This window comes from Notamacropus eugenii, chromosome 6, assembly GCF_028372415.1.
Source record: "Notamacropus eugenii isolate mMacEug1 chromosome 6, mMacEug1.pri_v2, whole genome shotgun sequence".
Classification (NCBI taxonomy): domain Eukaryota; kingdom Metazoa; phylum Chordata; class Mammalia; order Diprotodontia; family Macropodidae; genus Notamacropus; species Notamacropus eugenii.
In genome coordinates, this window is record NC_092877.1 from 173,319,778 (window position 1) to 173,334,225 (window position 14,448).

A 14,448-nucleotide genomic window follows, 5' to 3' on the forward strand; every position below is an offset into this window, starting at 1 on the left:
CCCTGAGATTCTAGAACCACAGGGCAAAATAAATATTCAAGGAATCCACAGAACACCGCCTGAAAGAGATCCAAAAAGAGAAACTCCTAGGAACATTGTGGCCAAATTCCAGAGTTCCCAAGTCAAAGAGAAAATATTGCAAGCATCTAGAAAGAAACAATTCAAGTATTATGGAAATACAATCAGGATAACACAAGATCTAGCAGATTCTACATTAAGGGATCAAAGGGCATGGAATAGGATATTCCAGAAGTCAAAGGAACTAGGACTAAAACCAAGAATCACCTACCCAGCAAAACTGAGTATAATACTTCAGGGGAAAAATTGGTCTTTCAATGAAAGAGAGGATTTTCAAGCATTCTTGATGAAAAGACCAGAGCTGAAAAGAAAATTTGACTTTCAAACACAAGAATGAAGAGAACCATGAAAAGGTGAACAGCAAGGAGAAGTCATAAGGGACTTATTAAAGTTGAACTGTTTACATTCCTACATGGAAAGACAATATTTGTAACTCTTGAAACATTTCAGTATCTGGGTACTTGGTGGGATTACACACACACACACACATGCACACACGCACACATACATAGAGACAGAGTGCACAGAGTGAATTGAAGAGAATGGGATCATATCTTTAAAAAAAATGAAATCAAGCAGTGAGAGAGAAAGATATTGGGAGGAGAAAGGGAGAAACTGAATGGGGCAAATTATCTCTCATAAAAGAGGCAAGCAAAAGACTCATTAGTGGAGGGATAAAGAGGGGAGGTGAGAGAAAAACATGAAGTCTACTCTCATCACATTCCACTAAAAGAAAGAATAAAATGCACACTGATTTTGGTATGAAAACCTATCTTACAATACAGGAAAGTGGGGGAAAAGGGGATAAGCAGGGTGGGGGGGATGATAGAAGGGAGGGCATGGGGAGGAGAGTGCAATTTGAGGTCGACACTCATGGGGAGGGATAGGATCAAAAGAGAATAGAAGTAATGGGGGACAGGATAGGATGGAGGGAAATATAGTTAGTCCTATACAACACAACTATTATGGAAGTCATTTGCAAAACTACACAGATTTGGCCTATATTGAACTGCTTGCCTTCCAAAGGGAAGGGGTGGAGAGGGAGGGAGGTGAAGAAGTTGGAACTCAAAGTGTTAGGATCATCTGTCGAGTAATGTTCTTGCCACTAGGAAATAAGAAATACAGGTAAAGGGGTATAGAAAGCTATCGGGCCCTACAGGACAAAAGGGAAGACAGAGACAAGGGCAGAGAGGGATGATAGAAGAGAGAGCAGATTGGTCATAGGGGCAATTAGAATGCTTGGTGTTTGGGGGGGGAGGGGAGAAAAGGGGAGAAAATTTGTAACCCAAAATTTTGTGAAAATGAATGTTAAAAGTTAAATTAAAAAAAAAAGAAGAAGAATATATTACACAGAGACCATTGGCATGGAACTCTCTCCCTACTGGTAGAGGTCAATGCCCTGCACCCACATGAAATGATTTTTTTTTTAACACTGGCTGAGTTTTTCAGAAAGAAAATAATTTGGGCTGTCTATTGACAAGAATGATCCCAGAAAACCAGAAGTTCAGTTACTGTCTAATGGAAGTGAAGATATCCGTTTCTGTTCACATCACTTGGCAATCAACTCAAAGTTCCCTTTCTCCTCAATTAGCAGGATAAAAATGGGTCAATATAATCAAAAGGTAACAAGTTGCAGCCTTCCATCCCTAGACACCCAGAGATCATTTCTACTTCAAGAAGTCCTTTCTGGAAATTGTAAATTCTTTCCTCATCCTCTTAAATAAGAAGTGGCAAATAGCCAGATTATTTCAGTCCTTTGTCCCCTGAAGGCTCAGATTTCCTAGACCTTGCCCTAGTCATCTCCTCACCTCTTCTTCTTGGAATTCCGACTTCCCTTCAAGACTCAGTTCAATACAAGATCCTCCCTCCACTTGTTCAATGCTCCTCCCATTTATGATCTATTTTTTACGCATATCTTTTACATTTACTAATATGAATCCATTTTGGACCCAGTCCAATGTTAGCTCCTTAAAGACGTAGATTATTCTGTCATTGTATTCCTGGGGTTCAGCACCTATAAGATATTTTATTATTGAATTAAATGGGAATCAAAGTAGCTTGTGTAAATGTGGTGAATGGAGCTTTTAGAGAAAAGGAGAGAAATATATACAAGAGAATGATCCACTGCCCCACATGTACAAAAGTATTTATAGCAGCTCTCTTTGTGGTGACCAGCAACTGGAAATTAAGGGGTTGCCCATCAACTGGGGAATGACTAAACAAGTTGTGGTATATGAATGTAATGGAATACTATTTTGCTATAAGAAATGAAGAACAGGAAGACTTCAGAGAGGCCTGGAAGGACTTATATGAACTGATGCTGAGTAAAAAGAGCAGAAAAAGATCATCGTACCCAGTAACAACCACAGTGTGCAAGGAATTTTTCTGATAGACTTAGCCCTTCACAGCAACCTAAAACATTCCAAAGGACTCTTGAGGCAAAATGTCATCTATATCCAGAGAAAGAACTATGGAATTGGAAAGCAGAAGGAAGCAGAATATCTTCTCTTGCATTTTGTTATGTTTGGGTTTTTCTCATAGTTTCTCCCATTCATTTTAATTCTTCTATGCAACATAACTAAGGTGAAAACGTGTTTAATAAGAATATATGTGAAGAACCCATATAAGATTGCATGCCGTCTCAGGGAGGGAGGGAGGAGGGAGGGGGAGAAAATCTAAGACTTACGGAAGTGATTGTAGAAAACTGAAAACAAATAAATTTATAATAATAATAATTATAAGAGAATGGCTCATTTAGGCTAGAAGGGACAGTAAAGATAAAGGCTTGGGACTGGGTCTTTCCCCTTGTGTCATCTTGTGTGGGGAGGATGGGAGAATTCAGCAATGTCTGTCAGAGCTACAAATTTGTCTTGCTTCAGAGGCCACATATATGATGAAATAAAATAAGCGCAAAAACCAATTATGGGAACTCTGGTCAGCTCAAGCTGAAGCTGTCCAAATGAATTAAACAAACTGAGTTTATTAATAATATGCCCCATTCTCCCCTAGCAGTAGATTTCGGATATCCCTAATAGACTTGCTCCATACCTGCATGGCCCTCACAGAGGGCCAGAACTCCCAAGCCAATGGAATTTGGGCTGTGGCAGGACTTGGAAAGGGGAGAGGTGAAAGAAGAGGAAGGTATTTTAAAGGCCACTCCAGTTGAATATCTCTAAGTCCCAAATTCAAGAAGCAAAGTTTTACAAGCAACTATGGCTCATGCCAGTCAGTAACAGTTAATAAATATTTTGTTACTGTCTACAATATGCCAAGCACTGTGCTAAGTGAAAGGAGTACACACTGGAAAAGTGTGGTGGTGAGGGGCTAGGGGGAGTAGGGTAAAGGGAAGCACCTTATGTGGGGGCATGACAGAGTCTACTTCAATGGAGTACAGCTGTGTAGGAAAATGAAGAGATAGCTGACCTGGAAACCTTCTTGAAATAGAAGTTTGGAGAGGTCTTTATGCCAGCTTCCAGTCCACCAATCACAGACCACCAGAAGGCATTGAGGGTACTGATGAGGTATGAGTACTAAAGCTGTCAAAGTCTCATAGGACCATGAGTTTCCTGATGATGAGGTTCCTGCAGGCATGGTAGAATCCAGTCCAAAGGAGTACAGTCAAGTGGGAAATAAGACTGCCGGCCTGCTAGTCCTCTTTAAATGGAGGTTTGAGGAGCTCTTTGATTTACTTTGCATCCCTCTAACCAGAGGGGCTACGTGTAGGTTATTGCCTTGTTAGAGCTTAAACCAGTGTGGCCTCATCCCAATAATTAGGAAAGAAAAAATGAATAAAAGTAAAACAACAATAAGATAACAGGATGTAATTTGTCTTTGCCCCTGCTCACAAGGGGCCAATGAACCTTGGAAGATTTCCTTCCTTCTTCCTCTTGGCACAAACCTGCTCCAGCAAAAAGGCAGGAGTGATCCTGGAGCTTGTGCATTCAAGTTCAAACCCTCTTCTCCCCCTAACACTCCCTTCACTTCAGATTCTTGTGTTACTGCACCCCATAGACAGGGCCAGCAGTATGCTGGAGTCAGTTCTCACTGCCTAGGGAGAGAGATTATTCAACTTGCAGTGTTAGCATTTAGATCTTGGAAATCAGTAGCAGCTGCAAATCAGAATTTGATTTATTGTTGTATTGAGGTGATAGATATAATGCTAATGATGTAAATTAAGCTTAAAAGTGTGTTGAGAGGATATCTTTTTTAGTGAGCTGATTGTTAAGCATTTATATAATGATAATTTAAATGGAAAGATCTTTCCCATTCATTAATAGGCCCATGTGACCCATCCATGTCACATGGAAGCCTGAGTCACGTGAGTCTAAGTCACATGGAGTAGGAAGAGGTGGAGTAGGAAGGGTGGAACAGGAAGATGAGCTGCTAGAGCAAAGCTGAGAGGAAATTTGTCAGAGCAATCAGAGCTAGGAAGGACGTAGGCAAGCAGGCAGCTGACTAGAGTGAGTGAAAGAGCTTGTTTGTGATTTTGTTTAAGAGAGTTGGTTTGTGGGAAGCCTGGCAGGGATGGTGTTGTCCTCTGCATTGTTATTGTATATTGATTTTTTGTTGTTACTGTGATGGCTTTCTGGTATCTGAGTAAATGTTTTGGTTATGTCCTCCACGTGGAGAGTCTGTTGTATTTCATGACTCAGAATTGCGCCGTGATACTCATGGCTACTGTAAGTGCTGTAAATATCCCAGTGGCCCTCCAAATGGTGATAAGAATGGGATCAGGAAATATCAGACCTCTATTTGGAGGCAGGAAGGCTTTGGAGGAAGAAATGGATGTCCTAGCATGGGAAGATTTGCCTTATTCCTCTCTAGTAAGAAAATGGGATAAAGGCATAGGGCTCTGTGAAAACTGGAAACCAAGGCTACAGAAGGGAGATCCCAGAGACTTAGAAAGATATTTGCAGGGAATACGAATAGAACCAGGGAAAGAAATGGCAAGGGTGTGTAGGAGAGGTTGGGCCTTACTAACAAGCTATCGAATTATATACAAAAGCAGAGACAAGCTGCTTGAAGAGAAGGCTCAGATAGAAAGGTAGCTGACTAGTTTGCATGAGAAGCTTTTTATGCTGCAGCATTTCAAACTCTCCTTTAGAAGAGCAAGCTAGAACATCTCAGATGGTAAAAGAAAAAGCTGTCATTGGTTTGGCTCATAGGAGGAGGCAAAAAGTTAAGAATAGGAAAGTGAATAAAGCCCTTGCACAGGCTGGGCCTGATTGAGTTCCAAACATAGTCCAGGAGCATGTGTGGGAGGAGAATGAAACAGTACAAAGGTAGCAGAAGAATCAGGGAGCCCACACAGTATTCAGGAGGTAATTGAGGATTTTACTCAGCAGGAGGTCACAGTTATTTTGAGTTAGTTTACCCAAAGAATGGGAGAATCGTTGGTAACTTGAGTGGTGAGAATCAGTGAAAAAGATAAATTTCTGAAAGAAAGAGAGAGAGAGAAGTAAATAGCCAGAGGATTCAAAGTCAGAATAGATTGACAAGAAAAGAATTATTTACTGCTCTGTTGAGAGCAAGGGTAGATTTTGGAAGAATAGATGGCATTCCAGCTAATGAACTATATAAAATGTATTGAGGAAAGAGGCTTGATATTAGATGGGGCCAGGAAGTGAGACTTCAAACTGGAAAACAGTAAACTACAGTGAATGAGGCTATGATAGTGGTTTCATGGACTCAAGAAGCATGGCTGACTCTATATTTACCCTGCTTCTAGTTACCGTCTCCTTGTTTCTTTTCGGCTTTTTGTCTGTTCACCTTGTTTGTCACATTTGTTTTCTGCAGACTTAATACCCTCCATCTGCAGATGCATGATTGCTTAAGCCATACGTCACCCCCTATATGATGTGCTGTTACCCCTGGACCTGGTGTCAACCAAGCTCTGGATGACAGTTAAAGAACTGACCCCTCAAATGGGACAGCTCTATGTCCATTCTCAACAGGAAGTAACTCTGGAAGAAGAGGCCTTTGCCTCTTACCCCAAGATTTTGGACCCTATTCGTTCGAGAGGTGAACAATGGGGTGCTTGTACTCAAGCCTCACCGTAAGTACTGGTTTACAAACTTTTTTGTGTGATCCCTGTTATACTGTTGCAAAGTTCTATTGACACCAGTTGCCTAAGATATTGTTTTCTATGCTTATTCTCTGTTATTTCTGTTAAAGTTCTCTTGATACCAGTTGCTTCACTGACCTATGTAATGAATAGGAAAGAACTTAGGGCCCCATGTAATGTAATTTAAAAGGGAAGATCTTTCCCATTCATTAATAGGCCCATGTGACCTGCCCAGGTCACATGGAAGCCTGAGTCTCATGAGACTAAGTCACATGGAACAGGGAAGGGTGGATCTAGGCAAGAGCTGAGAGGAAATTGGTCAGAGAGCAGTCAGAACTAGGAAGGATGCAGGCAGCAAGCTAGTTAGAGCCTGTTTGTGATTTGTTTAAGGGAGCTGGTTTGTAGGTGGCCTAGTAGGGGAAGGCTTGGGGATGGTGTTGTTCTCTGCATTGTTACTATGCATAGATTTTTGTTACTATGATAGATTTGGTTTTCTCGTATCAGAATAAATGTTTTGGTTCTGTCTTGCATGTGGAGAGTCTGTTGTATTTCAGGATTCAGAATCATGTGGTGATATTCATGGCCACTGTAGGCTCTGCGAATATCACATTGGTGTTGCAATTTATCAGCACATCCCTGGTTGGCCCAAATAAGGGTTGCAAATAAGAAAAAATGTTCAAACTTTCCCCTTCGAAGGGCAAGTTTAGTTCCAGGTGGGATTTCATGGTGTATGAGGCTTTTCTGAATAGGAACTTGGAATTTGGGATGAATCAGAAGTCAATCCTCTCACTCTCTGATGTGAGACCATACTATCCTAAATTGCAAAAGACATTTCCCATCCCCTCAGCTGCTTAATCTCCTTTCTGAGTGCTCTCATCTAATCTGGATAAATCTTTTATGCACCTAGCTGTTTATACACTGTCTCCTCATTGGAATGTAAACTCTTTCATTGAAGGAATTAGAATAGGTAAAGAAGAAACAAAGGTATCACTCTTTGCAGAGGGTATACTTAGAGAATCTTAGAGAATCAAATAAAAAAATTACTTTAAATAATAAACAAATTTGGCAAAGTTGCAGGATATAAAATAAACCCACATAAATCATTGACATTTCTATGTATTATTAACAGAGCCCAACAGCAAGAGATAGAGAAATTCCATTTAAAGTTATTGCCAACATTATGAAATATTTGGAAGTTTACCTGCCAAAACAAACCTAGGAACTATATGAAGACAATTATAAAACACTTTTCACACCAATAAAGTCAGATCTAAATTATTGGAAAAGGATCAGTTGCCCATGGGTAGGCTGAGCAAACATAATAAAAATGATAATTCTACCTCAATTAATTTACTTATTCAGTGTCATACTAATGAAACTACCAAAAAATTATTTTATAGAGGTAGAAAGAAAATAATAAAAAATTCATCTGGAAGAGCAAAAGGACCAGGATATTAAGGGAATTAATGAAAAGAAATGCAATGCAAGGTGGCCTAGCTGTACCAGATCTTATATTGTATTATAAAGCAGCAACCATCAAAACAGGCTAAGAAACAGATTGGTGGGTCAGTGGAATAGATTAGGTACACAAAACACAATAGTCAATGACTATAACAATCTATTATTTGATCAATCCAAAGACTCCAGCTTCTGGGATAAAAACTATTTAACAAAAACTGCTGGGAAAACTGGAAAATAGTATGGCAGAAACTAGGCATAAACCATCATCTTACACCTTATACCAAGATAAAGTCAAAATGATTTAGATATAAAGGCTGGTACTATAAGCAAAGTCAGAGAGCAATGAATAGCTTATCTGTCAAATCTGTGGAGAAGGGAAGAATTTATGACCAAACAAGAGATAAAGAACATTATGAAACGCAAAACTGATTTTGCATTGAATTGATTTTGATTACATTAAATTGAAAAGATTTTGCACAAAGTCAATGCCACAGTACGAATGAATATTATTGTATCTTGCTGTGCTCCCACAAATGTTTTTGAGAAATAGTAAAGCTCCCAGACTGATGGGAGCTTGTGATAAGATAAGTATGCATAACCTGTTTTGCAAGAAAGATGGTGGAGCACATCCTGGCTTCAGGGAGAACTAGAAATATGGGGATATGACAAACAGCTCAGACCCTAAAAGTCTTGCCCAGGTCCCAATTATCCTCACTACTATGCCTGCATAATTTGCATAAGGAGGGAATGTAGAGTAATAAAGTATAACCCTGAAGAGTCTGGCCTAACCCTAACTCTGATGGGAAGGACTGTTTAACGTCACTCTTGCTTCTATATCAGTGTGGATGCTCTTAGTGAGCATCACATCTACTTCCTCACCAGAAATGTAATAAATGCCTTCTTCAGCCCATTCTGTTTCTGAGTTCTTTCAGTGAGAATGGATCTGTCACATGAGTCTTTCAGAGGGCATGCTACCAGGGAAGCAGAGGGCAGCCTGACCTTTCCTGGGAAGTCCTATGATCCCCAGAGGCGTACCTCTCACACAAGCAAGGTTAGAAGTGAAACAGAAAAATGGGAACTAATTTTTACAGCCAATGTCTCTGATAAAGGCCCCATTTCTAAAATATATAGAGAAATGATCAAAGGATATGAACAGGCAATTTTCAAAGGTAGAAATTCAAGCTACCTATAGTCATATGAAAGAATACTCTATCTCTGACATACCACCTAAAACCTGTTAGATTGGCTAACATGATAGAAAAGGAAAACGATAAATGTTGGATTGGATGTGGAAAAAACTGGAACACTAATGCATTGTTGGTGGTGTTGTGAACTGATCCAAAAATTCTGGAGAGCAATTTGGAACTACATCCAAAGGGCCATAAAACTGTGCATACCCTTCAACCCAGCAATACCACTTCCAGGGTTGTATCCCAAAGAGATCATAAAAATAGGAAAAGAACCCACATGTTCAAACATATTTATAGCAGCTCTTTTTGTGGTGGTAAAGAATTGAAAATTGAGTGGATATTCATCAATTGGGGCTGAACAAGTTGTGGTATATGAATGTAATGGAGTATTACTATGCTATAAGAAATGATGAGAAGGTGGACTTCAGAAAAACCTGGGAAGACTTACATGAACTGATACTGAGTGACATGAGCAGAACCAGGAAAACATTGTACAGCCACATTTTGCAAAGACTGACTTTGATAGCCTTAGCTCTTCTCAGCAATGCAAGAATCTCAGACAACTCTGAAAGACTCATGATGGAAAAATATTATCCATATCTATAGAAAAAACTCTGGAACCTGAATGAAAATGGAAGCATATTATTTGCTCTTTTCTTGTTTGGTGTTTTGTTTTGTTTCTTTTTTCTTGTGGTCCCTGCCATTGCTTCTAATTCTTCTTTACATCATGACTAATGTGAAAGTATATTCAATATGAGTGTATATGTAGATCCTACATCACATTGCATGTCATCTTTAGGAGAAGAGAGATGGGGAAAAAAATTTAAAACTCAAAATCTTATGGAAATGAGTGTTGAAAACTAAAAATTAATTAATTAATTATTAAAAGAAAAAGAATGTAAACTCATTGAGGCAAACAAGATTTTTGCTTTTCTTTTTATTCCTAGTGTTTTCTGCAGCACTTGCAACAGAGTAAGAGTTTCATTAAAGGCTTGTGGATTGTCTGTCATTTCTCATGTAGACTTCTAAATATGGCAATCGAAATAGATTCCTGGGAGATGTTGGGGTTCTCTAAAGTAAATTAAGCAAAGGAGGGTGCATTCACATTCAGGACACATGAGTCAGAAGAGAAGTTTAACATTCCTCAAAGGCCAGTTGGTAGCTAGTGGCCTCAAAAAAGAGGTTTTTAGGAAAGGGCTTTGAGGGTTCACTTTTAGAGGTTATTTTGGAACTCCCAGGCTTTAAATTTTGAGAACCATGAGCCACCATCAAGTCTTATTTATCAAGTGCTGAAAATACACACACACACACACACACACACACACACACACACACACACACAAAATAACCTAGGTCTAGCAGGAGATAATTTCAGGGACTCTAAAGGAATAGAAACTATATGAAAGGTCCTATTTGAACTGCCACCATCTTCATACTATTCAGCTAATATGATGGTGCAGACTACAAAGAATGTCCTGATATGATTATTGAAAGCAATTGGATCAAAAGCCTAGTTAGCTTTATTATAACCAACATGTCAATCCATGTCTATCAATAGAATAAATTATTTACTAATAGAGACTTCTCTCATCATCTAGACTTATGTGATGAGTTACAAGACAAATATGTTATTCTATTGTATCTACTCTTTGCTCTTTTATGACCTTAAAAGTCAGTCTTTACTAGAATATGAAGAGGTGGACAAAGATTAGCTCCTCCCTAAAATAATGGAGATCAGAGGGCCTATGTCAGTGTGCCAGGCACTGTGCTAAGTGCTAGGAATAAAAATACAAACAAAAACAAAAACTCACAGCCCTTGCCTTCAAAGAGCGTACAATCTAATGGAGGAAGACAACTCAAAAGGAAGCTAAGAGGGGAGGGTAAGGAGAAGGAAGGTACCTGATGCAGGGACAAATCAAAAAAGTTTAGTGGGAAATGAAGAGATAGCTGGCCTGGGCACTCTCCTTAAATGGAAGTTTTACCAAGAGCTCTTCACTTCAGTCTCCAAGAAGAGGGGCCCCAGGGGCAGAGGGTACTGGTGAGGTGCCAGTGCTAAGGCTGATCTGATTTTGAAGGATAATGAGGTTCCTGAGGGAACAATGGAGAAATCCAGAGGAGTGTAGCCCAAGTGAGAAATGAAGGGATATGAGATGCAGAGTGAAGACAGGCCATTGTAGTATCATCACATTGACCAACTGCAAATGTATCATTCCTTCTAAAGTGAAGAAACATCAAATTCCTACTTCATGTCTCTTCCAGCTCCAATCCACTCATAAAACAATATTCCTCACTATTCATTAATTCTGTAGACCGCTCCCCAAACCATTTTGACCCCCCAAGACCTGAGAAAGGCCTAAAACATGGATTGGTCAATCAGGAGAGACATTTTGGCCCATAATGCTTTGCATAATCTGGCATAACAGACATGCTTTGCTGTCTGAATGGACCCAAAATGGCCCTTTCTGTGTCAGCAACTATGAGGTCAAATGAAACTGACTTGGAGCATTTTTCTGTTTATGACTACCAAGGACAAGGTGCCTTGAACCAGACACTATCTTGAATAATGGGACTTTTCTTATCTTGGTATTTTACAGACATATACTATGCTATGTTATATCATGCCATGTTAATGATTGAAGAAACACAGATATCCTGGATCTATAATTTCAATTGACACTTCAACACTTCTCCTATCTTATTGTAGTTACATTCTATTCAATGAAGAAAATTATTTTCTCATGTTATGGTTAACACATATGGAGATTATAGTTTTAGCTGACATAGGCATCCTGAGTCAAGATGGGAAGAAGGGATGAAAGGGAATTGCTCTGAAGATATAAAATCCCCTTTTGTCTATCCATCCTTGAGTTCATCATCTACAATGAACTTTCATGGGAATCTCTATATTCATATTCTGCAAGCTTTGAGAGAAATAAACATACATATATAGCCTAATTTTGAGAGAAATAAACATACATATATGGCCTAATATTGTTTGTCTTTCTAAGAATGAACTCAGTAATGGTTGACAATTCTAATACTTAGATTCTTTTGTAAAAAGAATGAGCTGTGCTGTGAGTTGGCCAACATCAGAATTATTCAAGCAGCAAATGCTTGGAGAAGAAAATTAAATTATTTGACATTCATTTGAGTCCCATTCAATTTAAGTATCTGTACTTCTAAGAATCTCACTTCCCTGCTAAAGAAATTGAAGCAGTTCCCTATTATAGCAATTCCAACCATCTAGGACCCAATTTCTTCTCTCTACCACAAAATACTGCCCACTTGTTCAAATTCACTCAATCTCTGTACCATCCCACTCAGCCAACCCCACTCTGGATTCCCACAGCTGTGCCTTTTACATTCTATTCCCATCCTAAGAATCTCCTTGCTCCCTCTAGGACATCCCAAACTCATTACCTCCTTCAAAACCTTTTGGGGTTTTTTCATCCCTTATTAAGACCAGTATAAAGACATCAACAAAAACGTGTGTGGCATGAAAAGAAGTTGGGCCAGTCATGGGCCCAGTCATGGGATAGTGCAAGTATAGGATAAGAGATAGAAACTCAGGTGTTAAACCAATATCCACAAAAATGGAAGATTTCGAAATGGTGTTCTCATTCTCTTTTATGAAATGTATGCTTTAGTCAGAATAACATTTCGAAATACATAAAATAAAAGACACACAAATGAAACATACTATATTGAAATACAGTTATCAAAATATTTGAATACAAACATTCCCAGATTAAGAAGTACTAACCTAGAAGAAAGTCCATTGAATGAACAAACAAGGAGTAAGTGCTGTCTATATGTCAAGAACTGTGCTAAGTGCTAGGGATATAAAGAAAGAAAAAACCAGTACTTGCTCTCCAGGAGCTCACATTCTAATGGGAGAGACAATATGTAAATAAGTAGACACATGAAAGATAGAGATAGAGGAAAGATGGGGGGTGGGGCTGGGTGGGCATCAAGATGCGAGCAAGAATAACACAGAGGAAATAGTTAAGGGGCTTGTGACCTAAACAGATGGATAAAATCACAAATCTGTTGAGGTACCAAAGTATTAAGGTCCAAAAAAGGCGAGTCCTTCACTCCACTCATTTAAGCTGAGAGCAATAGAAGGAAAAGGCTTCTATTGTGCCATATGTAAAAAGGCAATATAGGTTCATTTTACTTTCTGAGTCAATATTTCACCATGAGTCCAGCAGCTTTGGCATAAATTCTGGGGGGAAAGAGGGAAAGAGTAGCAATCTACCAGAAGAGAGCAACTCTTGTCATTAACAAAAAAATAAGGTTATGGTTTCATATCATTTCCTTTCTGTAAGGTGTAGAGGGTTGACAATCACAAGTGATAATCTTTGATTTTCTAGTAGTGTGAACTTTCTCAGGTCTCTGTTTCCATCTTCTATGTATCCATATGCCCACAATGACCAAGAAGATGAGTGAGAGAGGAGCCACAGCAATTCCCCAGGAAAACGTAGGTTCTGGAAGAAGTCACAGAACCCAATTACTGTGTGTAGCATTCTCTAATTATCTGGCATGAGATTAAAATAAATGTTTGCAATCTTTATATTGAGGAAAAAATTAATTGTGACATTGCACAGTTATGATTTCACACCTCTGGGCTTCAAGTTCCTCATCAGTGAATTGCATCTAATGTTTCTCTTCTCCCCTTTATAAGCATTTGGGGAGGAGGGGTAGAATTCTATTCTTTCCAATGGAAATTCCTTCCATCCATGCAAACTGACAACGTGTGAATACCTTATAGTTCTTAGACAGTTGCCCATCACCCTGGGAGATTAATTGACTTGCTCATGACCACACAACTAATATGTTTCAAAGGTTGGACTTAAACTCAGATCTTCCTGATTTCAAAGCTAGTCCTCTCTATCCATAATACCAGGATTTTAAGAAAATCAACTGAGACCCAGAATATGAAAAAATCTAGAATTCAAGTTGTTACAAATGTCAGACATTATCAAACATGCAAGGAGAGTCCTTTACTTTTAAGTTCCTTCCTTTCCTCATATTAATAGAAATCATAAACAATAAAAAATTGGATTAAAGAACATGCAAGTGAATCCCCATGGCTAGAATGGTCACAGCCTACCATTTCCATACCAAATTCCTAGTATTCAATTCATTATTTGATGACAACCTCTAACCATTCCAGGATTAGCATTGTCAAAGTCTATTTTCCCCACAAAGTTGTTAACACTTTGTCCATAAGGGGAATAAACGATAGATATCCTGACTAGAGTTCTGTTTTTTATATCTAAGATCTGATATATAACTTTTTTTCTACTTTTAATATCTGAGATCTGATGAACAATTTTTTTTCTGCTGTTAATATTTGACATCTGATGAATAATGGTGGGTTATTTCTACGGTCCTGTCCTGGAGATCAGTAGCACATATTTTAAAAGGGTTTCCAGGGAACATAGTTCAGTTTATGATGGATTTCATAACAACAGTAGCATGTATGCATAGAGTACTTCAGGGTTACAAGGAGATTTATATATTAAGGGAGATGAAGTTGTAATTGCAATCTGTCTATTACAGGTAAGAGGTTCAATTTACAAATGTAATAAATGACAAAACCAGAACTTAGCCTAATTCTTCTGATTGTTAGTTCTTTGCTCTTTTCCAGGG

General features: G+C 38.8%; 1 protein-coding gene across 7 annotated transcripts in view; it reads right to left on the reverse strand.

Annotated features, from left to right (window-relative positions):
- Positions 1–14,448, reverse strand: part of IL1R2 (interleukin 1 receptor type 2) — an 87,425-nt gene that overhangs the window by 21,448 nt on the left and 51,529 nt on the right. For 3 of the 7 annotated variants that reach the window (XM_072621585.1, XM_072621578.1, XM_072621583.1), the window contains exon 9: positions 12,403–13,280. The exons of the other annotated variants lie outside the window; for them this stretch is intronic. In XM_072621585.1, coding sequence (XP_072477686.1) covers positions 13,099–13,280 — 182 coding nt within the window. In that variant the 3' untranslated portion in view covers positions 12,403–13,098. Of the gene's footprint in view, positions 1–12,402; positions 13,281–14,448 lie in introns of those variants that run through there. 7 annotated transcript variants of the gene reach the window in all.